The 26,012-nt window shown below is 48.1% G+C and overlaps 1 protein-coding gene across 1 annotated transcript in view; it reads left to right on the forward strand.

The window, feature by feature from the left end:
* The window catches only part of LOC311322614 (uncharacterized protein), a 93,109-nt gene that overhangs the window by 37,359 nt on the left and 29,738 nt on the right, over positions 1-26,012 (forward strand). Inside the window, 6 exon segments of the mRNA XM_084454698.1 lie at positions 3,005-3,178; positions 5,035-5,208; positions 18,574-18,747; positions 19,997-20,078; positions 20,082-20,170; positions 21,495-21,668. Of these exon segments, the coding sequence (XP_084310824.1) occupies positions 3,005-3,178; positions 5,035-5,208; positions 18,574-18,747; positions 19,997-20,078; positions 20,082-20,170; positions 21,495-21,668 (867 nt within the window).

The raw sequence follows: 26,012 nt of genomic DNA on the forward strand, positions 1-26,012 counted from the left end.
TTGATTCTGATTGGCTGGAAGCTGTGTTTAAATACTTTGTAACACACACCTGGGACCGCATATCATTCCATTTTCAGTATTAATGCGCCTCCCATTTGATCCAATGCATTGTAGTTGTTGTTGTTGCTTGGCAACCCTTTTGTTAGGGGAACTATTTTGCTCGGCGGAATTGAGGGAATGATGCTTCGTTTTGAATAAATCTTATTATTTTACATTGCTGTGTGTTTATTTTACACTAATAGATGTAGTAACCGTTGTATAAAAGCAATAAACCACTCGAGGCCGTGTGTTATAGTGATTTTATAACAGCTAGGGGGGTTTTACTCCGCTTTGCGTCGTGCCTAACAACGCCCCCTAGCTGTTATAAAATCACTATAACACACGGCCTCTCGTGGTTTATTGCTTAAATATATAGAAGTATCAGACTCAAAATATATCCCAGCTACTGATGAGCCTCACACAATGCTCATTTAAGTTCTGTTATCATCCAAGGTTTTTTGGTCGAGTTGCCTACACAGCTTGAATGTTTACTCCCTGTCTAAAGCAGCGCTTATCTTGTTAGCTGACACTATGTGGACTTCACCGTGTCAGCATCTGGGAGAGCTGTGTGGTAGTTTCTCAGTGCTCTCGTGTTCTCCCGTGCTCTGGGAGAGCTGTGTGGTAGTTTCTCAGTGCTCTCGTGTTCTCCCGTGCTCTGGGAGAGCTGTGTGGTAGTTTCTCAGTGCTCTCGTGTTCTCCCGTGCTCTGGGAGAGCTGTGTGGTAGTTTCTCAGTGCTCTCGTGTTCTCCCGTGCTCTGGGAGAGCTGTGTGGTAGTTTCTCAGTGCTCTCGTGTTCTCCCGTGCTCTGGGAGAGCTGTGTGGTAGTTTCTCAGTGCTCTCGTGTTCTCCCGTGCTCTGGGAGAGCTGTGTGGTAGTTTCTCAGTGCTCTCGTGTTCTCCCGTGCTCTGCAGCTCTGTTGTTGCGTGTGATCACGCGTGCACCTCGCTCTGCACGAATGCTCTTTACTGAGCTCTGTGTGTCTCCCCTATATGTTATGTGTAATGAGTTTTATTCAGTGAGGCATTCTTACGCCCATCTATTCTCTGATCTTCTAAAATAGATTTTAGGTCTTTAACTGGTCAGAACCAGCTGGAGCTGACCCCCCTATAACTTTTAAAAACTGCTACCTCAGCGCTTGGCATGTTTCCACCTCCTCACATTGCACCATACATACATCCAGTGAGGAGTAACACGTTAGAAAGTACCCGTGCGCAATGCATCAACAATCCCTCGCCTACACGGCTGGCAGCTCTGTCTATGGCTCTGACAACGGGAGCTCTCTGCCATGGAAACACCGACACTATTTCTCCCTCCTCAAGATCAAGGACTAAATACTGGTCAAGTGTAATCTATGTATAGAGGCCCATAAGGTGTGAACCTGAATCAGTTATTCTTAAAGCACAAATGCCATGGAAACAGGTATTTTTCCTACCCTCATTCCTCGTTATTATTCTGGAAAAGGTGCAAATGCAGTCACCTCTGTTGTGGTGCAGCAAACTAGCCCAAACTAGCCTACTCCTGATTTCTCTAAATCAGTGGCGGGCCGTGCATTTCACACCTAGGCCTTCAGTGATGTCCTACTTAGTCCGACTTCAATAAATACCTCTCATAATATCATCATTTATGACACCACGTGACCACGGCTGGAGAAATAGTATACAGAAACAGTGTTAATGTTTCTGAAACACACTTAGGCACGACTGGGCATTGCATCACCTCAATTGTGTTACAAAACGGGCTATTTTCCAGCGCATTTAAAAATCAATAAACCCGCATCAGCAATTAAAAAATATCTCTACGTGGTAGGCTACTGTCAAAACTACAAAATAAAAGGGTTTTTAAAATTATCTGTCCAAAAAGTTTTAATAAGTCCACATAGAATACAGGCAAGCTATAACAAGATTGTACACTAAATTGCAAAATCGCAGTTTAAAATCAGAAAGACAACAAACAAGACGGCCACATAGGCGACAGCCAGCGACACAATGAAACACAATGACACAAGTCTCTTAGTACAACCACACAGCCGCGCCAGCGTGCCACATTATTTACATACATTGCAGGAGTAAACCCTACCTAAAATAACATCTGGCACATGAGGATTTATCTGATCTATTATGGATGGACATGAATTGGACCAGAGCATTTTCACTGGGCTATCCGTAGGCTATCCTTCTTCTTGTTGTTGTTTTACGGCCGTAAGTGAGTATCCAATCACAGGAAGCGTACATGTCACGTTCAACGTGAGGCCAGCTAGAAGGCCTGCTATCAACAACTCGTGATCTGATTGGCTATCGCAACTGTCTATCAACTGTATGTGCCCGTTCATTTCCATTGCACAGACGCCCGCATTGTTGATTCTGAAGGCCTCAGGCAGATTTCATACAGCCTGGCAACACAAACTAGCTGAATTCTGATTGGATAAAAACTCTAACTTAAAAACAACACGAACATGAAGAGAATATGAAGAATATTTTTATATATTTAGGGAAAGTAAATTCAAAATTAAATTAACCTTTATCAAATTATGATCATGATTTATGTTAGGCCAGCAGAGAAGGCCTTGCTGGCCCTGACGGCCCACCACTGCTCTAAATCGTATGCTACCAACGGACACATCACCTAGAAGCTGCGTCAGTTATCGATTCATATCATTGTGGATGGCCACAAGTTAAAAATGCCACTTTTTGCAACATACTGTAGGACTTTAATTTCACTATTAATTTCATTTAGGCTCCTACACATGATTGAAAAGTGATCAGTAGTGACTATATTCTGTATTGGTCCATGTAGCCTACAGCATGCAGCGGGCTGAGAGCTGACTGTTCTATCATCTTCTACCCTTTATTAAGCCTTAGGCTACATATGATGTGTATATTAATGTGTATATTATACAAATCATATCATTAAGATTAACATGTCATTAAGGAACAAAAAGTCATACATGTTTACTTTGTAATTTCAGACTCTCTGGATGTGTCCTCAACGAAGCCTCATGTGAAGTGGTGGCCTCATCTCTCAGCTCAAACTCCTCCCACCTGAGAGAGTTAGACCTGAGTAACAATGACCTGCAGGATTCAGGAGTGAAGCTGCTCTCTGCTGGACTGGGGAGTCCACACTGCAAACTGGAGAAACTGAGGTCTGTATCCCTGAGCATATTCAAATGTTAAATGATGGGATTTAAATGTCTAAGTAATTGTCTCTGTCCTTGAAGAGGGATGTTTTGAGCATCAACATTCAAGTTGAGAAATTATCTTTGGTCTACAGTATATACAGTAGAGTTGACAAAATAGGGACTATCATCTCAAAGCTTACATACAGACATATACAGACTGTAGGTGGTGGGTGGGTCCTTTATTGAAGGAACAAAGACACAATCAAGATGAAATACAAATGTAAATTGGGTACAAAATATACACAAAATCCCAATACACAAGAGTGCAAATAAACAATGTGTAAAACATGCCTAGGTGTACATGATGAAGTATCAAGTAGTAATTCTACAACAGAGAGTTTGGATACTTGATTCTGATTGGCTAGCAGCCGTGGTAAAATACTCTGTAACCCACGGCTGCGACCGCATAACAATTAGTTAATCTCATTGACGAGGCCATTGATAAAATCAAGCGGTAGGCTATGCTTTGCGTAGCAACCACTCGCAGCAACCTCGCCTTTTTCGTATCCTATTACAAAAACGCACTCATCAGTCCGACTCCAACACTTCCCCTACCAGCAAAAACGAGTGCTCTGGAGAACTGTTTTAATAACTGCACCATGGCTGGAAATATGCAAATAAACGTGAACCACCCGAATTATGCCTTATGGCTTATGTGAACAAGGCCAACCCAAATAGGCGAGATAGCCTATGTTGCCTGGCAACCATTTAATTCAGAACTATAGCCTATCGCGGAAGATTATGTAAATACTAAAATGATAAGAATGATCGGTAAATAAATGATTGAATGTTACTACTGAGTGTTTTTTTGTGAATATATATATGTAGTAACTGTTGTAGAAAAGCAATTGACCACGAGAGGCAGTGGGTTACAGGGGATTTTACCACAGCTATACTTCTAACAACGCCCCGTAGCTGTGGTAAAATCCCCTGTAATCCACTGCCTCTCGTGGTCAATTGCTTAAGTAGGCTATAGCATGTTGGTAAATGTACATGTCCTGTCCAAAGAGCCTTAGCACCCTCCAAGCTGACACAGGTCCATAGTGTCCAGCCAATCAGGACGCTGATTGGATGCTGAGTATTCATACGAGCATGGGTTCCCAAACTCCCATCAATGTGGGCCTCCCCTCTGAAAACAGTGACACACCCACGCCCCCTCAACCCCCCAAATTTGTCCATTTTGCAAGGCAGCGTCAGCTAGCCCATAACGTTACACAGCTAAGTTAGCTCGGTGGCACCTGCTGCTAGTTAACGTTATGACGTTTTCGCACAATACGTTCATGCCTGCGGGGGGAGGCTCTCTCTGCACTATCCACAAATTTAGTAAAATATTATAGTATCTCTCACATTATTTATTTCAATCTTCTGACCTTTAAAATCACGTTTCATTCATAAAAACCATAGACATTTAAAAAATAAATAACATGTTATTCCTTCTTTTTTTTCTAACCATCCCTCCGCGCCTCCCCTGACTTTCTTTGGGGCCCCCTGGGGGAGGCCCGCCTCACAGTTTGGGAATGCCTGCATTAGAGGAATTAAAAACCTGCTCATGACTAAAACATATTAGATGCAGCAGCACTCTCTCTCCTAGCTCCAGAATGAGTCAGTCTGTTTATAATTCAGTCTGAGAGAGGAAGACAATATAGCTGTCATTCCTTCTTTTCACCACTAGTGTAGCAGTGTTTGTCAGAAGGCTGAAGTGAAGAGTGAAGTTACGCCTTTAGTCAGAAAAAATGCTTTGCCTGCCAATGAAAACACGCTTTGTCAATACACTGATTACTGGTGAAAATGTTTGCTAATACTTGTCCTTGTCTCCTCAGCCTGAGTGGATGCAGATTAACAGAGACATGCTGTTCTCTGCTGGCCTCATCTCTCAGCTCAAACTCCTCCCACCTGAGAGAGTTAGACCTGAGTAACAATGACCTGCAGGATTCAGGAGTGAAGCTGCTCTCTGCTGGACTGGGGAGTCCACACTGCAAACTGGAGAAACTGAGGTCTGTATCCCTGAGCATATTCACATGTTAAATGATGGGATTTAAATGTCTAAGTAATTGTACATCTCTGTCCTTGAAGAGGGATGTTTTGAGCATCAACATTCAACTTGAGAAATTATCTTTGGACTACAGTACATACAGTAGAGTTGACAAAATAGGGACTATCATCTTAAAGCTTACATACAGGCATATACAGACTGTAGGTGGTGGGTGGGTCCTTTATTGAAGGAACAAAGACACAATCAAGACTAAATACAAATGTGGATTAGGTTCAAAACAGAGGCGCTGCTAGGATCCCAAATCATTAGGGGTTGAGGGAAAAGCATCAGGGGCTGAAGTTTAGAGGCAGTGACACCTGTTCATTTTGTTTTGGGGGGGCCGCATATATTTAGGGGGCCCATTTGGGTTCGCCTCTATTCCTGTAGAAGAAATTTAAAATCCAGCGCGAGCCAAGTATATCCATGTAATGGCGGCGGACGGGGCACTGAGAATTCAGCTTCTAAAAAATCAGTTGTCACATGCACAGCGCGCAAGTGTTGCTCCAGCACACTGTGCGCATGCGTGCTGGAGCAAGTGAGGAAGCTATTTTGTTTCTAAAGACGTTTCTAAAGATCATATTACAGAGGCATGTGAAAAACCACAACAAGCCCTCGCTCTATGTAAGCACAACTAGCGATTCATAAAGACAGATTGATGAAAACAACCGTTTCGTGGCAGAAAATAGATTTTTTAGAAGCTGCATTCTCAGTGCCCCGTCCGCCTCCATTACATGGATATACTGGCTCGCGCTGGATTTTAAATTTCTTCTACAGGCCTCCGAATTACACCAAAGTTATCTCGGTGAGTCAAACGTCTTATAATATGCCGTAAATAAGGTCCAGGTTGTCAAAAACGAGCATTCTCCTTTAAGTGGCATCAAAATGTACTCTTTAGTGTGAACTAAATCAACAACATCAGCACGGTTCAAACAGAGGACATGACTTCTCTCTAGTATGCTTTGACTACTCTGAAGCTATCACTGACTTGGGACACCCAGGTGTTGGACCTCTCAGAACACCACAGAAGACAGGCTCACGTCCTCCACCTCCACAATGTCAACCTGCTGAAGTAGCAGTGGTTGTAACTGAACGTATCGACTCCTGTGTGTCACATGAGATGGTCACCTGAAACACAGATCATGATGAGAATGAATACATTCTGATGAACATAACCCATACAGCAGCATAGAAGCTCACATTCAATATAACAACATGAACATAACCCATACAGCAGCATAGAAGCTCACATTCAATATAACAACATGAACATAACCCATACAGCAGCATAGAAGCTCACATTCAATATAACAACATGAACATAACCCATACAGCAGCATAGAAGCTCACATTCACTATAACAACATGAACATAACCCATACAGCAGCATAGAAGCTCACATTCAATATAACAACATGAACATAACCCATACAGCAGGGATCTTGCTGGTGTATATCTAACAAGCATGTCAGTCATATATTTTGGAGCACGGTTGTGGAGTGATTTATAAACCAGTAGAAGAATCTTGAAGTCTATTCTGAAGCTGACGGGTAGCCAATGCAGAGCCTTCAGGACGGGTGTGATGTGAGCCCTCCGCCTGGATTTTGTAAGGACTCGTGCCGCGGTGTTTTGTATAATTTGCAGACGATTGATGGTTTTCTTTGGTAGGCCACAAAAGAGGGCATTGCAATAGTCCAGTCTGCTGGTTCTAAATGCATGCATAAGTCTTTCAGTGTCGGCCTTTGAAAGGAAGGATTGCACTTTTGCCATGTTTCTTAAATGATAGAAAGATACACTAGTTATGTTATTGACATGAGATTCAAAGTTCAGATCAGAGTCGACTATGACACCTAGATTTCTAACCTGGTGTTTGGTGTTTAGTGCCAGTGTATTTAAATGTGTGTGTGTGACCTCAGACAGGTGAGGGGGAGGGCTCTGTATGACCCTGGTGACCTCAGACAGGTGAGGGGGAGGGCTCTGTATGACCCTGGTGACCTCAGACAGGTGAAGGGGAGGGCTCTGTATGACCCTGGTGACCTCAGACAGGTGAGGGGGAGGGCTCTGTATGACCCTGGTGACCTCAGACAGGTGAGGGGGAGGGCTCTGTATGACCCTGGTGACCTCAGACAGGTGAGGGGGAGGTCTCTGTATGACCCTGGTGACCTCAGACAGGTGAGGGGGAGGAGCCTGGTGACCTCAGACAGGTGAGGGGGAGGGCTCTGTATGAAGGATGTGTGAAGGCGAGGAACGTCGGGGCCTTGCAGGGGGTTGGGTTCCACCAGTGGCAGGGGGTTCTAGGTGGGGGGAGCAGTGTGAGGTTCAGGTGGCGGGTGCTGTATAAGCCCCCCATCCCTAAAAGGACAGGGGTCTTGCAGTGGAGAGTCCTGCCCTGATGACCGAGCGCTTTCTGGCCGGGCTTGACCCCGGGGTGGGGGAGGGGGGCCCATACTGTGGTGAGGTGGAGACGGTGGTTCATGTGTTTTCTGTTTGTGCACGTCTTGTTCCTCTGTTTGTGCTGTGACAGCCCTCATGTGTGAGGTTGGGGTTTGTGTTTTCTAAGGAACTGTTTGTTTTGGGCCCACAGTACACGTGCAGGAGGAGGGCAAAGTGTGTTTTGCTCAATGTTGTGTTTGGGCGAGCTAAGTTGTCCATTTGGATTACAGGGAGGAATAAGGTGAGAGGGGCGGGGCCACGGACCCAGTCCAGGTGGTTAGGGGGAGGGTCTCTGCTTCTTAGGGTAGAATACACCTATTTTGTGATCAATAACAATGTGGCTGAGTTTGAGGGGGTGTGGTGTCTGGGGGTGGCAATTTGTACGGTGGGGGCAGATGGGTTTGATGGTTGATGGTGAGCTGATGCCGTTCTGTGCTACTGTGTGTGGGTGTGGGGGGGGGGGGGGGGTGTTTAGTGTTTTGTAAGGATGTCTCATTAAAGAGCATCAAAAGTCAAAGTCTCTGTTCCTCTTCTCTCTGTTCCTCCTCTCTCTCTCCTCCTCTCTCTCTCTCCTCTTCTATCTGTTCCTCCTCTCTCTCACTCCTCTTCTATCTGTTCCTCCTCTTCTCTCTCTCCTCTCTGTTCCTCCTCTTCTCTCTCTCCTCTTCTCTCTGTCCCTCCTCTCTCTCTCCTCTTCTCTGCTCCTCCTCTCTCTCTCCTCTTCTCTGCTCCTCCTCTCTCTCCTCTTCTCTCTATTCCTCCTCTCTCTCTCCTCTTCTCTATTCCTCCTCTCTCTCTCCTCTTCTCTCTATTCCTCCTCTCTCTCCTCTTCTCTGCTCCTCCTCTCTCTCTCTCTCTCTTCTCTCTGCTCCTCCTCTCTCTGTCTCTCCTTTCTCTCCTAGCTCCAGAAGGAGTCAGTCTGTTTATAATTCAGTCTGAGAGAGCAAGACAATACAGCTGACATTTCTCCTTTTCACCACTAGTGTAGCAGTGTTTGTTTGTAGAATAAATGTCATCTTTGTCACAGTTAGCAGTTAATTATACAGAAAGCAAAGCTACTATCACAGAAGACTCAGGACTGAAGTTACCCTTTTTTAGACTTTATTAGTCTGACAATGTGTTTATCCAATGCAAACACACTTTGTTAATGTACTGATTGCTGATGAAAATGTTTTGTTAGGGTTCGGTTTGGGACCCAGGCGCAACAGGAAAGGAGGAGGCAAGGAACGGTAAAGCCCGGAGGGGCGATTTAATAAGATCACAAAGGGGGATGTGGTAGTCGTACAGCCGATGGTCAGGCAGGAGCGTGGTAGTCGTACAGGCGATGGTCAGGCAGGAGCGGGGTTGTCGTACAGGCGATGGTCAGGCAGGAGCGGGGTTGTCGTACAGGCGATGGTCAGGCAGGAGCGGGGTTGTCGTACAGGCGATGGTCAGGCAGGAGCGGGGTTGTCGTACAGGCGATGGTCAGGCAGGAGCGGGGTAATCGTACAGGCGTGGGTCAGGCAGGAACTGGAGAGATGAGGAGGGGAGGCAGGGTGAGTGAGAGTAATCACAAACGGGGAACGGGAAAAAACACTACAAAATACGGGTAAGGAGATTGTAGGCTAGGCTATACTTTACCACATGAGTTTATGGTAAGATCTGGCGATGAGTGGAGTGTAGACCAGGTTCTTGTAGAGGTTGAAGGTGATTGCAGAACGAGGGACAGGTGTGGTGATGATAATTGGAAACCGGTGAGTAGAGCCGCGCCCGCGTCATCGTCGGAGACGAGCGCGCCGTTCTTGTCTTTGCGCACGGGCCGATGTGCTGGGCATGTCGGGATCCGACTCTTCGTCACCGGAGAGGGAGGAGACTGCCGAGTCCGCGGAGCTGGCCGGAGACGGGTAACGCCCGGCAGTGGGGGGAAACTCCGGAGAGTCAGAGCGTTGTATGCCCGGGCCGATGCGACGTGCGGTAGAGCGCGTAGGACGCCCCGAGCGCGCAGCGGGCCCAGAGGGGAGAGAGGGAGGCGGTTGTGGAGGCGAGGGCATGCGAGCCGTAACAGGACCCCCCCCCCGAGGGGAGCCACCTGGCGACCGACCGGGGGCGTCAGGATGGGCCCGGTAGAAGTCCCGGAGGAGAGACGGGTCCATAATGAGCTGCCTGGAGATCCAGCTGCACTCCTCGGGGCCGTACCCCTCCCAATCCGCCAGGTATTGGAAACCCCGACCCCGGCGGCGCACCTTCAGCAGCCGCCGAACCGTCCACTGGGGATGCCCGTCGACCATCTGGGGAGGCGGAGGAGCCGGGGCAGAAGGCATGAGGGGACTCGAGGAGACAGGCTTGACCTTGGACACGTGGAACACAGGGTGTACCCGCATGGAAGCAGGGAGCTTAAGGCGTACCGCAGCTGGGTTCAGGACACGGTCGATCTCGAAGGGCCCAACGAAGCGCGGAGCCAGCTTCCTGGAGGGGACCTGGAGCGGAAGATCAGCGGTGGAGAGGTAGACCCGTTGACCGGGCCGATACGCCGGAGCAGGAGTGCGGCGGCGGTTGGCCCCGCGGCAGGAGCGCTCGTTGGAGCGGAGCAGGGACCTGCGGACCTCCCTCCAGACACGGCGACAGCGGCTGAGGTGGGCCTGGACGGAGGGGACGGAGGCCTCCGACTCCTGGAGAGAGAACAGCGGGGGCTGGTACCCGAGGGATGACTCGAACGGAGACCTGCCAGTGGCAGCGCTGGTCAGGGCATTGAGGGAGTATTCGACCCAGGGTAGGTCCTTGCTCCAGGAGGTGGGGTGGAGAGCCGACACACAGCGGAGAGCGGACTCCAGGCTCTGGTTGGCCCGTTCGGCCTGGCCGTTGGTCTGCGGGTGGTAGCCAGAGGAGAGGCTGATGGTGGCGCCGATCTCCTTGCAGAAGGCCCTCCAGACCTGGGAGGTGAATTGAGGCCCACGGTCCGAGACAATGTCTCCGGGGAGACCGTGGAGCCGGTAGACATGCTGGACGAGGAGCTCAGCGGTCTCCGCAGAGGACGGGAGCTTGGGGAGCGCCACCAGATGAACCGCCTTGGAGAACCGGTCCACCACGGTGAGGATGACCGTGTTGCCCCTGGAGGGGGGAAGACCGGTGATGAAGTCCAGGGCGATGTGAGACCAGGGACGGCTGGGGACCGGGAGAGGACGCAGGAGGCCAGCCGGGGGCTGGTGGGACGCCTTGCTGCGGGAGCAGACGGGACAGGCGACCACAAACTCCCGGACGTCGGACCTCATGGAGGGCCACCAGAACCGTCGGCTCAGGAAGGAGAGGGTGCGGTGAACCCCGGGATGGCACGCAAACCGGCTGGCATGGCCCCACTGGAGCACCCGGGACCGGACCGAGTCAGGCACGAAGAGCCGGCGAGGAGGAACGTTGGCCGGACTGGGTTGGGCGCGTTGGGCCTGCCTCACCACTGCCTCGATGTTCATGGTGACCACCCCTATGACACGCGAGACCGGCAGGATGGACTCAGGCTCCGCGGGGGGCGCCTCGGGCGCGTGGAGGCGGGACAGCGCGTCGGCCTTGGCGTTGCGGGAGCCGGGCCGGAAGGTGAGGGTAAAATCAAACCTCCCGAGGAACTGGGACCACCGCGCCTGGCGGGAGTTGAGGCGCTTGGCCGCCCGGATGAAGGACAGGTTCTTATGGTCTGACCAGACGAGGGTGGTGTGTTCGGCGCCCTCAAGCCAGTGGCGCCACTCCTCCAAGGCCCCCACCACCGCCAACAACTCCCTGTTCCCGATGTCGTAATTCACCTCAGCTGGGGTGAACCGGCGGGAGAGGAAGGCACAGGGGTGCAACTTCTGGTCCTCCACTGACCGCTGGGACAGAACAGCACCGATGCCTGTGTCTGATGCGTCCACCTCGACCACGAACTGCCTGGAGGGGTCAGGATGGAGAAGGACCGGGGCGGTGGTGAAGCACTCCTTGAGCGCGGAGAAGGCAGCGCTGGCAGCCGGTGTCCAGACGAATGGACGCAGGGATGAGGTGAGGTGGGTGAGGGGAGCTGCTACCCGGCTGTAGTCCCGTATGAAACGGCGGTAAAAGTTAGCAAAGCCAAGGAAGCTCTGAAGTTGCCTCCGGGTCGTGGGTTGAGGCCATTCGACCACGGTCTTGATCTTGCGGGGGTCGGGTCGCGTCAGGCCTCCCTCCACAATGAGCCCCAGGAACTCCACTGACGAGGAGTGAAAAGTGCACTTCTCCGCCTTGATATACAGGCGGTTCTCCCGGAGACGCTGGATGACCATGCGGACATGCTGGACGTGCTCCTCAGCGCTCCTGGAGAATACCAGGATGTCGTCCAGGTAAAGGACCACAAAGACGTCCAGCATGTCCCTGAGCACGTCGTTCATCAGCGCCTGGAAGACGGCGGGGGCGTTGGTGAGGCCGAAGGGCATGACGAGGTACTCGTAGTGGCCACGGGAGGTCTTGAAGGCGGTCTTCCATTCGTCCCCCTCACGGATACGCACCAGGTGATAAGCGTTCCTGAGATCCAACTTGGTGAAGATGGTGGCACCGATGAGGGGTTCGAAGTTGGAGCTCATGAGGGGGAGTGGATACTTATTCTTGACCGTGATGTTATTGAGCAGCCTGTAGTCGATGCACGGCCTCAGATCTCCTCCCTTCTTCTTAACGAAGAAGAACCCCGCTGCCACCTGGGATCGAGATGGTCGGATGAGACCCTCGGCCAAGCACTCGGAGATGTAGGTGTCCATGGCTGCTTTCTCCGGGAGGGAGAGGTTGTAGAGACGACTGGCTGGAAGAGGGACGCCAGGGTGGAGCTCGATGGCGCAGTCGTAGGGTCGATGAGGGGGGAGTGTGCGGGCGCGCTCCTTACTGAAGGCCTCCCCAAGGTCGTGGTACATCGAAGGGACCGTGGAGAAGTCCGGAGGAGCGGGACGGGGTCGGTCAACCCGAGTGGAGGTCTGAGCAGCTCGGAGGCAGCGGGCGTGGCAGGCGGTGCTTCAGCTGAGGATGTGCCCCGAGCTCCAGCAGACATGAGGGGTGTGGAGTTCCAGCCAGGGCCTTCCTAGGATGAACGGAGCGTCGGGAGAGTGGATGACGAAGGGGCGGATGTTCTCCACGTGGTTTCCCGAGGCTGTGAGGGTGAGGGGCAGGGTCCGGTGAGTAATGGGACCCATGGGATGGCCATCCAGAGCGAAGGCCGAGAGGGGCCTCTCCAGAGGGGAGATAGGGAGCGCCGCTTTGTGGGCGAACTGGACGTCCACGAAGCTCTCGTCAGCACCGGAGTCGATGAGAGCAGGGACGGAGAGCGTGTGCCCCTGCCAGGCGAGGGTGACAGTGAACCTGGCGGCACGGGTCCGGGATTGGGGATGGATGAGCCGGCTTACCCGGTACCCCCTGGCGAGTGAGCCTACTCTTTTTGCCGCCCTGGGAGGTGCAGAGGAACAGGAGTCGACGGCGTGCGCTGGGCTAGCGCAGTATATGCACAGTCCGTTCTGTTCCCGGTGCTCACGCTCTGCAGGGGTCAGTCGGGTCCAACCCAGTTGCATGGGTTCCTCTCCAGCGGTGTTTGGGGGGGCGAGGGAGGCCGGGACAGGCCGAGAGAGACCGGCAGAGGGAGGCGGAGACGGTCTGGGTGCGCTGTGGTGTTGGTGCGCCCGCTCGCGCCTGCGTTCCCGGTGGCGCTCGTCTATCGCTATGGAGAGGGAGACGAGTTGGTTCAGGGTCGCTGGTCTGTCTCCTCCAGTCAGGCTGTCCTTCATGGCGTCCCCCAGGCCCCGTCGGAAGGCGCTGTACAGGGCAGACTCGTTCCAGGAGCAACGGGCAGCGAGGATGCGGAACTCCGTGGCGTAGTCCGCTACTGAGCTGGAACCCTGGGTGAGGGCGGAGAGAGCAGCGTCCGCGTCCTGTCCGTGGACGTCATGGTCGAACACAGTCCTGAATTCTGCCACGAAGGCTGTGTAGTCCTGCATGTAGGCAGCTGCGCCTTCGCGACCCGCCATGACCCAGCGGCGAGCCCGTCCCGTGGTTAGGTTAGCGATGTAGGCTATGCGAGCTGACGCAGTGGAGTACATGCTTGGCTGGAGATCAAACACGTACTCACACTGCATGAGGAACTCCCGGCAGAGGGTGAATGTCCCGTCGTAGGGGGCCGGGGAGGCGAGATGGGGCTCCCGGTTTGGTGGAGCGGTGGGGTTCAGGAACGGAGCCAGGCGGGCACCGAGCGTGGTGACCTGGTCGGACAGGGTGCTGACCAGAGTAGCGAGGCCCCTCAGTCGCACGTCCTGGGCTTGCTGTTGGCCGGATACCTGCGGCAGTTGCTCAGCTTGGGTCTGTTGGAGGGCTTGGAGTGGTCCGGGAGGTGCAGGTCTCTCCTCCATGTTGGCTGGGTCAAAACTGGCCAGATCTTACTGTTAGGGTTCGGTTTGGGACCCAGGCGCAACAGGAAAGGAGGAGGCAAGGAACGGTAAAGCCCGGAGGGGCGATTTAATAAGATCACAAAGGGGGATGTGGTAGTCGTACAGCCGATGGTCAGGCAGGAGCGTGGTAGTCGTACAGGCGATGGTCAGGCAGGAGCGGGGTTGTCGTACAGGCGATGGTCAGGCAGGAGCGGGGTTGTCGTACAGGCGATGGTCAGGCAGGAGCGGGGTTGTCGTACAGGCGATGGTCAGGCAGGAGCGGGGTTGTCGTACAGGCGATGGTCAGGCAGGAGCGGGGTAATCGTACAGGCGTGGGTCAGGCAGGAACTGGAGAGATGAGGAGGGGAGGCAGGGTGAGTGAGAGTAATCACAAACGGGGAACGGGAAAAAACACTACAAAATACGGGTAAGGAGATTGTAGGCTAGGCTATACTTTACCACATGAGTTTATGGTAAGATCTGGCGATGAGTGGAGTGTAGACCAGGTTCTTGTAGAGGTTGAAGGTGATTGCAGAACGAGGGACAGGTGTGGTGATGATAATTGGAAACCGGTGAGTAGAGCCGCGCCCGCGTCATCGTCGGAGACGAGCGCGCTGTTCTTGTCTTTGCGCACGGGCCGATGTGCTGGGCATGTCGGGATCCGACTCTTCGTCACCGGAGAGGGAGGAGACTGCCGAGTCCGCGGAGCTGGCCGGAGACGGGTAACGCCCGGCAGTGGGGGTAAACTCCGGAGAGTCAGAGCGTTGTATGCCCGGGCCGATGCGACGTGCGGTAGAGCGCGTAGGACGCCCCGAGCGCGCAGCGGGCCCAGAGGGGAGAGAGGGAGGCGGTTGTGGAGGCGAGGGCATGCGAGCCGTAACATGTTTGCTAATAACGTTACTGTTCTGGGTTCAACATCTGTCCGTTGTGGTCATATAAAGGAATCGAGCAGAATACTGATGTATATCCTATGTATACAGATCTTAAGAGACAGTTGGATTACCTGAAGCCATGAATCACGTGGGTTTATTAATCAATAAGCATATAGTGTTACAAAACAATAGCCCAGATACAATAACTAGGCTGAGTACAATTATTACATTGTTATGCCAATTGTTACAATATCGAGTTGTTGTCGAAGGAGAAGTGGAAGTAGAAGCCAGGAAATTAGAGAAGAATGTAGCATGAAGAATGCAGTATTATGGTACAGCTGTTGAGCGGCTTAAGGGGCTAGCAAGCTAGCATGTTAACAGGTTACAAGGCTAGGAGGCTAAGAAGCTAAGCTGCCCTCGGCTAAGCAGCCCGGTGGTTCTTAAATACACTCTACCAGGGGGGGCGTCATGTGACATCACAGATTATGGTGATAGGCTGCAATGGTACAGTGATCTAGTCATTTGTCGATCAGCCAGGTCAAGATTAGCCCGTTGCTAGGGGACCGGACATTCTAGATGTCTCCGATGTCTGATTACCCAATTCTAGCAGCTGCTGTTTACTCTTACAGAAGAACTGGTCAGCAGAGGACCTTCCTTCACCTTCTCTGCCCTCAGACTGTGTATGGCCTAGGCAAAAGGTTATCAGAGTTCACTGTGGCCTAAACTGAGTATATGGAAAACAACACAAAGGTGAAGTTTCTGCTTCTTCAATACCACTGCAATAACTGATTATTAGTCAGATCAATTAAATCGTTATAGCTCATTTCATATACAAAGACAACACAATATGCTTTACAGAAAGGGGGAGAGGATGTAGCCTACATGTAGCCTACTGATCCTACCCCTAATTATGTGGCAGACTGCATGGGGAGCGCAGCGACTCAACATAATCAATGAGTTTGGAGAGAGAGAGGGTCGTGCACCAAGACTCTGTGAGCGCACAGCGGACGAGGGGTAGCCAGAGACTAACAGGTCATGCAGTCAATAGATCTCGTTTTGATATTGTAATGCCCTCTGGTTATAGTAGAATATCTCTACTGGAGCTGTTTAATCCAGGAATGTGATGAATTTGATCATGTCAGAGTTGCTCAGAGCTTAGCTGGACTGGCTCAGAAGAAATGCATTTATCCTACAGCTTGACCGTAGCTCGCGAGCTAGACAGCCACAGGAGGAACTGGACTGCCCTTCCCCCTTCCCAATGCTGTTTATATTCAAATACACTTGATGAGCTGGGGGGAGGGGAGGATTCAACCAACGCCAACAGTCATCAACAAATACATTCCCATCCCTGTTTGTCTTCCATGTCTGGTGCGCATTCTCTGCTTTTAAAGTAATATTGCATCCAAGTTCTAATTGTAATCTCTATCTGCGCTGCTGGGATAACTATATTATAGCCTATTATTACTAGGCTACTGTTCACCTTATTATTTATTTATCTAGGTACAGGTAAGAGACGAATGGTTGTAAACCATGAATATAGTATATTGGAATTAATTTAAACAGGTGCATTTGTATTCCATTTTCAAGTATTGCTGATTTCCCGTTCCTATAGGAACAAAGTAGCCTACATTTAGTTGAATTGTTATAGAACCCATGCCTGCATGGCAATAAAATAACATACTGAAATACCTTCTTTTGGAAGTAGGGTAGCCTACTTCTTTAAACGTTAGTCGAAGCTTGTTTAATACGTTATTTGACTGTCTACTATGGTCAGCCATCCAGTAAATGTTGGTCAAGCTGTAGGCTAAATGCATTTCTTCTGAGCCAGTCCCGCTAAGAGCAGCTCTGATCAAATTCATAGCATAGACTACCGCATTATAGTGCTACAGTATTTATTCATTGTATATTTAATGTCTTTGTATGCTTGCCAACATTGAAATGAGGTCCCCCGATGATAATAGGCCATTGTTAATCCAAGTGTTCATAATCACAATGATAGTGAGTATACTCGTTATATAGGCTAATAGCGATTGAGTCCAGTCAAATTCACATTTAAGTGCTCGGCGGTTGTCTTTTAGGCCTAGCCTATTGATTAACAGATACATTCACACTAGCTCATTTGTGTCAAAATACAGTATCCCACATCAGCATGGTGGCTTGTAGAGTCTCTTTCTTTTAGCATACAGGCTTACCTCAGCTCATTCACTTCATCATTCATTGTAAACTAGGAGTGAAATCTCAGTGTGTGGTTATATGTTATTTGTTGATACTTTCTTGATGAATTACGGTTTATATATATAAAGGTGATTCCTTCCTCCCTGTTTGGGGGATAAACTCAATTCAAATGCAGACTGCCCATTGGAGTTGATAAGGCCCCATCAACAGTACTGTTTGTTCTATCATCTGGTTGTTTTAACAGGTTTTGAGGGAGATTTGAATAGTGGGTCCAAACTAGCGTGGGGGCATGGAGACGGGAACAGGACCATTAGGCTACGCTATTGACAACAATGATGGGCTAATAGAAGTGTTAGGCTGTTGATTTAAACAGTCATGTCAGTGCTTACTGCTATGAGATTAATGTAGAATGAATAGCCTATAGAATAACCCCATTAAAAAAAAAGGTTTGTTCCAATAACCACTGGCCTAGTGAATCTGTTGCTCGCTCTTTTTTTGCTCCCCACTTGACATCGCTCATCTTTCGGTAAACAGATAAATTCACATTTGTGTCAAAATCCAGTATCTCACATCAGCATGGTCGCTTGTAGAGTCTCTTTCCTATGGACACACTAGGCCTCCCTCAGCTCATTCATTCAATTCATCATTCAACCAATCAGTCTCTCTTCTGCATTCCACAATAGAATCACAAGTTCACATCACCATAGGATGCTTTCTCAATTGTTATACATGTACATACATTGTGCAGCTCAAATGTTATGTAATTATAGTTTATATATAGGCTAGTTATAGTTTCGCAGAATAGGCTACATTCCAGCTAAAGTTACCAGTCTCTCAACAGTATTGTCACACGCTCTGCTGCCACTAGTTGCTTCTTGATCAACGATGCCTCCTGGTGGTTAGTGTGCAACACTGCATGAAAACTCGTTGGTGGATCCCGCCACTGTGCTGACACCACGGTGCCGCCGCGTTTTGTGAGTTCCAACATCAGAGGCTCAGGCACTGTCCATGTCCTGTCCAAAGAGCCTTAGCACCCTCCAAGCTGACTCAGGTCCATAGTGTCCAGCCAATCAGGAAAGGCCTTACATACATTTCTATGGATGCTGAGTATTCATTAGAGGAATTAAAAACCTGCTCATGACTAAAACATATTAGATGCAGCAGCACTCTCTCTCCTAGCTCCAGAATGAGTCAGTCTGTTTATAATTCAGTCTGAGAGAGGAAGACAATATAGCTGACATTCCTCCTTTTCACCACTAGTGTAGCAGTGTTTGTTTGTAGAATAAATGTCATCTTTGTCACAGTTAAATTATACAGAAAGCAAAGCTACTATCACAGAAGACTGAAGTGAAGAGTGAAGTTACCCGTTTCTGTACTTTATTAGTCTGAAAATGTGTTTTGCCAATGAAAACACGCTTTCTCAAAGCACTGATTACTGGTGAAAATGTTTGCTAATACTTGTCCTTGTCTCCTCAGCCTGAATGGATGCAGATTAACAGAGACATGCTGTTCTCTGCTGGCCTCATCGCTCAGCTCAAACTCCTCCCACCTGAGAGAGTTAGACCTGAGTAACAATGACCTGCAGGATTCAGGAGTGAAGCTGCTCTCTGCTGGACTGGGGAGTCCACACTGCAAACTGGAGAAACTGAGGTCTGTATCCCTGAGCATATTCAAATGTTAAATGATGGGATTTAAATGTCTACGTAATTGTACATCTCTGTCCTTGAAGAGGGATGTTTTGAGCATCAACATTCAAGTTGAGAAATTATCTTTGGACTACAGTGCATACAGTAGTTGACAAAATAGGGACTATCATCTCAAAGCTTACATACAGACATATAGAGACTGTAGGTGGTGGGTGGGTCCTTTATTGAAGGAACAAAGACACAATCAAGATTAAATACAAATGTAAATTGGGTACAAAATATACACAAAATCCCAATACACAAGAGTGCAAATAAACAAAGTGTTTAAAAGTTGACTCCTTAGCATGCCTAGATGTGTAAAACATGCCCAGGTGTACATGATGAAGTATCAAGTAGTAAGTAGGCTATAGCATGTTGGTAAATGTACATGTCCTGTCCAAAGAGCCTTAGCACCCTCCAAGCTGACTCAGGTCCATAGTGTCCAGCCAATCAGGACGCTGATTGGATGCTGAGTATTCATTAGACCATGGGTTCCCAAACTCCATCAATGTGGGCCTCCCCTCTGGAAACAGTGACACACCCACGCCCCCCCAACCCCCCAAATGTGTCCATTTTGCAAGGCAGTGTCAGCTAGCCCATAACGTTACACAGCTAAGTTAGCTCGGTGGCACCTGCTGCTAGTTAACGTTATGACGTTTTCGCACAATATATTCATGCCTGCGGGGGGAGACTCTCTCTGCACTATCCACACATTTAGTATAATATTATAGTATCCCTCCCATTATTTATTTCAATCTTCTGACCTTTAAAATCACGTTTCATTCATAAAAACCATAGACATTTAAAAAATAAATAACATGTTTTTCCTTCTTTTTTTTCTAACCATCCCTCCGCGCCTCCCCTGACTTTCTTTGGGGCCCCCTGGGGGAGGCCCGCCTCACAGTTTGGGAATGCCTGCTTTAGAGGAATTAAAAACCTGCTCATGACTAAAACATATTAGATGCAGCAGCACTCTCTCTCCTAGCTCCAGAATGAGTCAGTCTGTTTATAATTCAGTCTGAGAGAGCAAGACAATATAGCTGTCATTCCTCCTTTTCACCACTAGTGTAGCAGTGTTTGTCAGAAGGCTGAAGTGAAGAGTGAAGTTACGCCTTTAGTCAGAAAAAATGTTTTGCCTGCCAATGAAAACACGCTTTGTCAATACACTGATTACTGGTGAAAATGTTTGCTAATACTTGTCCTTGTCTCCTCAGCCTGAGAGGATGCAGATTAACAGGGACATGCTGTTCTCTGCTGGCCTCATCTCTCAGCTCAAACCCCTCCCACCTGAGAGAGTAAGACCTGAGTAACAATGACCTGCAGGATTCAGGAGTGAAGCTGCTCTCTGCTGGACTGGGGAGTCCACACTGCAAACTGGAGAAACTGAGGTCTGTATCCCTGAGCATATTCACATGTTAAATTATGGGATTTAAATGTCTAAGTAATTGTACATCTCTGTCCTTGAAGAGGGATGTTTTGAGCATCAACATTCAACTTCAGAAATTATCTTTGGACTACAGTTCATACAGTAGAGTTGACAAAATAGGGACTATCATCTCAAAGCTTACATACAGACATATAGAGACTGTAGGTGGTGGGTGGGTCCTTTATTGAAGGAACAAAGACACAATCAAGATGAAATACAAATGTAAATTGGGTACAAAATATACACAAAATCCCAATACACAAGAGTGCAAATAAACAAGGTGTATAAAAGTTGACTCCTTAGCATGCCTAGATGTGTAAAACATGCCCAGGTGTACATGATGAAGTATCAAGTAGTAAGTAGGCTATAGCATGTTGGTAAATGTACATGTCCTGTCCAAAGAGCCTTAGCACCCTCCAAGCTGACTCAGGTCCATAGTGTCCAGCCAATCAGGACGCTGATTGGATGCTGAGTATTCATTAGACCATGGGTTCCCAAACTCCATCAATGTGGGCCTCCCCTCTGAAAACAGTGACACACCCACGCCCCCCCAACCCCCCAAATGTGTCCATTTTGCAAGGCAGTGTCAGCTAGCCCATAACGTTACACAGCTAAGTTAGCTCGGTGGCACCTGCTGCTAGTTAACGTTATGACGTTTTCGCACAATATATTCATGCCTGCGGGGGGAGACTCTCTCTGCACTATCCACACATTTAGTATAATATTATAGTATCTCTCCCATTATTTATTTCAATCTTCTGACCTTTAAAATCACATTTCATTCATAAAAACCATAGACATTTAAAAAATAAATAACATGTTTTTCCTTCTTTTTTTTCTAACCATCCCTCCGCGCCTCCCCTGACTTTCTTTGGGGCCCCCTGGGGGAGGCCCGCCTCACAGTTTGGGAATGCCTGCATTAGAGGAATTAAAAACCTGCTCATGACTAAAATATATTAGATGCAGCAGCACTCTCTCTCCTAGCTCCAGAATGAGTCGGTCTGTTTATACAGTAATTCAGTCTGAGAGAGGAAGACAATATAGCTGACATTCCTCCTTTTCACCACTAGTGTAGCAGTGTTTGTTTGTAGAATAAATGTAATCTTTGTCACAGTTAAATTATACAGAAAGCAAAGCTACTATCACAGAAGGCTGAAGTGAAGAGTGAAGTTACCCGTTTCTGGACTTTATTAGTCTGAAAATGTGTTTTGCCAATGAAAACACGCTTTCTCAAACCACTGATTACTGGTGAAAATGTTTGCTAATACTTGTCCTTGTCTCCTCAGCCTGAGTGGATGCAGATTAACAGAGCCATGCTGTTCTCTGCTGGCCTCATCTCTCAGCTCAAACCCCTCCCACCTGAGAGAGTTAGACCTGAGTAACAATGACCTGCAGGATTCAGGAGTGAAGCCGCTCTCTGCTGGACTGGCGAGTCCACACTGCAAACTGGAGAAACTGAGGTCTGTATCCCTGAGCATATTCACATGTTAAATGATGGGATTTAAATGTCTAAGTAATTGTACATCTCTGTCCTTGAAGAGGGATGTTTTGAGCATCAACATTCAAGTTGAGAAATTATCTTTCGACTACAGTACATACAGTAGAGTTGACAAAATAGGGACTATCATCTCAAAGCTTACATACAGACATATACAGACTGTAGGTGGTGGGTGGGTCCTTTATTGAAGGAACAAAGACACAATCAAGATTAAATACAAATGTGGATAAGGTACAAAACAGGGGCGCTGCTAGGATCCCAAATCATTAGGGGTTGAGGGAAAAGCATCAGGGGCTGAAGTTTGGAGGCAGTGACACCTGTTCATTTTGGTTTTTGGGGGGGCCGCATATATTTAGGGGGCCCATTTGGGTTCGCCTCTATGCACCAAAGACAAGGGGGGCCCATACTGTGGTGAGGTGGAGACGGTGGTTCATGTGTTTTCTGTTTGTGCACGTCTTGTTCCTCTGTTTGTGCTGTTACAGCCCTCATGTGTGAGGTTGGGGTTTGTGTTTTCTAAGGAACTGTTTGTTTTGGGCCCACAGTACACGTGCAGGAGGAGGGCAAAGTGTGTTTTGCTCAATTTCGTGTTTGGGCGAGCTAAGTTGTCCATTTGGATTACAGGGAGGAATAAGGTGAGAGGGGCGGGGCCACGGACCCAGTCCAGGTGGTTAGGGGGAGGGTCTCTGCTTCTTAGGGTAGAATACACCTATTTTGTGATCAATAACAATGTGGCTGAGTTTGAGAGGGTGTGGTGTCTGGGGGTGGCAATTTGTACGGTGGGGGCAGATGGGTTTGATGTTTGATGGTGAGCTGATGCCGTTCTGTGCTACTGTGTGTGGGTGTGGGGGGGGGGGGGGGGAGGGTTGTTGTTGTGAGTGTGTTGACTCGAACTTCATCTTACTGCTTGATTTGAAGGGGGTGATTTGTGTATGTTAAGGAGGGTATTTGGTGTCTGTTTTCTCCCTAGTGTTTTTGTTTTTGGGGAGACTAAAAAGGTTCGGGGCTAGAGGAAGAACATTTGGGGCGTCAGGTATGAGGCTCCCCCTGCAGAACACTTCTTTAGTCTCAGACATTCAGCTCCAAGGAGCTCTCTTCCATCCGGGAGGTCAGGGTGTTGACATACTCAGAGTATGTGGACAGTGACTGCTCCTTCCTTATCCAGACAAGCACAATTGTTACTTTTCGGTGAACTTTGCTGTTTTGAATACAAATTAGGTCACCTACGTGATTCGTGCAGATCGGATTTTGGGGAAGGGGTCAAGAGCCTGAAGCGACTTACATAGAAAGATAATAAATCTGTGAGTCTGTGAGTGTGAACATTGGGATTGAGCCAGTGGAGCATGAGAATCTGATACTGTGGATGTATGTTTGGATCTGTATGCGCGGGCATTGACAGTCAGTTAAAAAAGCAGCAAGCGAAACTGAGTTCAAACTCAGTTCACTAGTAACAGTTCAGCGCAAGCCCAGTCTGGGACCTGCTGTTTGGAAAAAGCCAAGTTGCCACAGTGCTGTGTGGAAGTGCGTGCCAGCCACAAACCTCCATAGAGGAGATCAACTGAAACCCCCAAAAGTAGCCTACCTGCAGTCGTAAAGCCCAGGAACATATCCCCCTCACATTTCAAAATATAGGCTTTATCCCCCCACTTTTCTAATCTCTCAAATTACATTTATTTTTCCTGCCACTCTTGGGTGATCACTCAGCTGTTTGTCTGCTGTGTTTCTCTCACTGCAAGGTAACCGCAGCGAGGGAACGAGCAAAACCTGCTATGGATTTTCAGAGACTTGGCTGTTCTCATGCAATGAAAGCGGAATGGATTCAATTGGAGATGTGACTCGTCTCTGTATGTGAACTGTTTTATTCTTACCACTGCGTCAGGTAGGAGTAGGATATATGCTAGTAGCTAATTCAGCTCATCAAATAGTTGTGTAACTGGTGGGGCTGCTGCCCTTTTGCTCATTTCCTTTGTAAATATGAGCAGTATCTTTGGTAGCCTACGTTGCATTAAATGGGTTAATATTGTTAAATTGACTGCACTTATATAGCACTTTATATCCAAAGCACTTTACAATGGCCTCATTAAACCATTCATACACACATCCACACACCAATGGCAGTAGCTGCCTTGCAAGATGCTAGCCTGCTCATTGGGAGCAATTTGGGGTTCTTGCGCAAGGACACTTCGACATGTGGACAGGAGGAGCCGGGATTTGAACCGCCAACCCTACGGTCATTGGATGATCTGCTCTACCTCCTGAGCCACAGAACTAAATTTGTACTTTGAACTTTATCTTGCTCTTGTAATTCTGTTAGATTGTGACCAGCACCAGGGTCATTCTAAAAATCATCCAATAAATGATCATTTGGTAGCTTATAATAAATAAATCCCTGCATCCCCCCCAGCAGGTGTGTGTTTTTCTCTGCTCAGGCCTCCCTCTCTCTTTCTCACCCCTAACCAGTTGGCATGTCTGCTTATCTGGGCCACCAGTGTCATGTCATCTGCATACTTGATCAGTGTCGGCTCCTCTCTGTTACCATGATGCTGTACCCAGAAGAGGATGGGGAGATGCTCCATCTAGAATTATTACAGCTACGTACTGAGGCCTGTGATGAAGGAATTCTTCAATCCATTAGATCAGTGTTGTGTTGACCTGTAGTTCATGAAGGTGACTCAGCAGTGTGTGTGTGTACCGTATTAGAAGCAGATGAGGTCTGTGAACAGAATCCTGGTGTAGGGGGAGTCCAGGTACTCAGCCACTGTGTGTAGGAGAGAAGGACTGGCCTCTCTGACCCCTCGCCTTGCAGGCAAACTAACGTGGGTCTAGACCAGGACGGGCGCGTGCACTTCTGCCACTCTAGGAGAAAAACAATTATGCCACGCCTATCTACAACGTAGGCCTACAGTACCATACCAGCAGCAACAATAAACAAATGATAATATGCCATACACATAAACTAACCAAATAGTCTAGTGCAACGCTAGTCTCTCTAGTTGGTGTTAGTTGTGTTAGTTTAGTGTCCTCAGTGTCAACAATATAAACATGACACAGGCATTATGCAGATCCATACCAATAACACCCAGGTCTGCAGAGTAAATATAACCTGGTTCCACATTCTCTACAGCAGAGATGACAGCACATCTCATTTACTATTAATACAATTGTAGCTCCTTGTAATTGTGTAGCAACTCATCATGTAATTAAAGGCTCATAATGTAATAACTGCTCATAATGTAATAACTTATTACATTATAAACTAACAAAAGTTCATAATGTAATACTCAGCTCATAATGTAATAAAACCATGCGCTCATAACGTACTAACTGATTTGTGCATAATGTAATAAGAGCTCATAGTGTAATATTACTAAATACCAATGTAATTACATTATGAGCCTTACTGGGGCCGCTCATAACAGCTCATAATGTAATAATGGCTCATATAGTTAGAAAAGTGTTAATTATCATCATTTTTACCTCTGCCATTCCTGTGGGGGAGGAAGGTAATGCTTTCACTTGTCTGTCTGTCTGTCTGTCTGTCTGTCTGTCTGTCTGTCTGTCTGTCTGTCTGTCTGTCTGTCAAACAATACATACAAAACGTCAAACATCAAAAAATGATTGCCCTTGCATGCCTCGCAGCCAAACGGCTGATATTAATGAATTGGAAAGTGAGAAAACCAGGCTGTTTCTCTAGAAACGGGTGTCTAGAGGACTTCCTCCATCTTCTAAGTATGGAAAAGGCCACGTCCATCCTCAGGGACATGGACCAGGACACTAGCGAGCTCTGGGACACACTAAGGCTGTTCCTACATTCACAAGAACATGAGACACACAAGAACACAAGAACATTCCAACCTCTTATAAATAGGACTAATTCCCAGACTGATGATCTGTGTGGATAGGTAGAGCAATCAGGAAACGTACGCACTGTGCCCCCCCCCCCCCTCCTCTAGATCATTGTGATTGTCGTTATTTTCGTCGTTGTCTTTTGTGTTGTTGTTGGTTAGGTGTCTGTTCTTGTTGTCTTATGCTTTGTGCATTGCAATGTAGCTGTCCTGTTTTTGTTTGTTGCTTATTGTGTATTGTGAGCATGTGGTTGTCGTTGTTTTGTGGGTTTGTTGCTTGTTTTGTGTCGCTGATCGTTGTGTGCTTTGTTTGTAAGCTTGTTGTCACCTTGCGAGCTGTCTTTGTTGTAAAAACGATAAAAACTATAAATATTAAAAAAAGAAAAAAGAAATACTATATTAAATTTCTAGGTATGATGTTAAAGACATGTAAGGCAACTAGGGTATGAAATGTGATGTATGTG

The sequence above is a fragment of the Borostomias antarcticus genome (genome assembly GCF_949987555.1).
Source record: "Borostomias antarcticus genome assembly, chromosome: 20".
NCBI lineage: Eukaryota > Metazoa > Chordata > Actinopteri > Stomiiformes > Stomiidae > Borostomias > Borostomias antarcticus.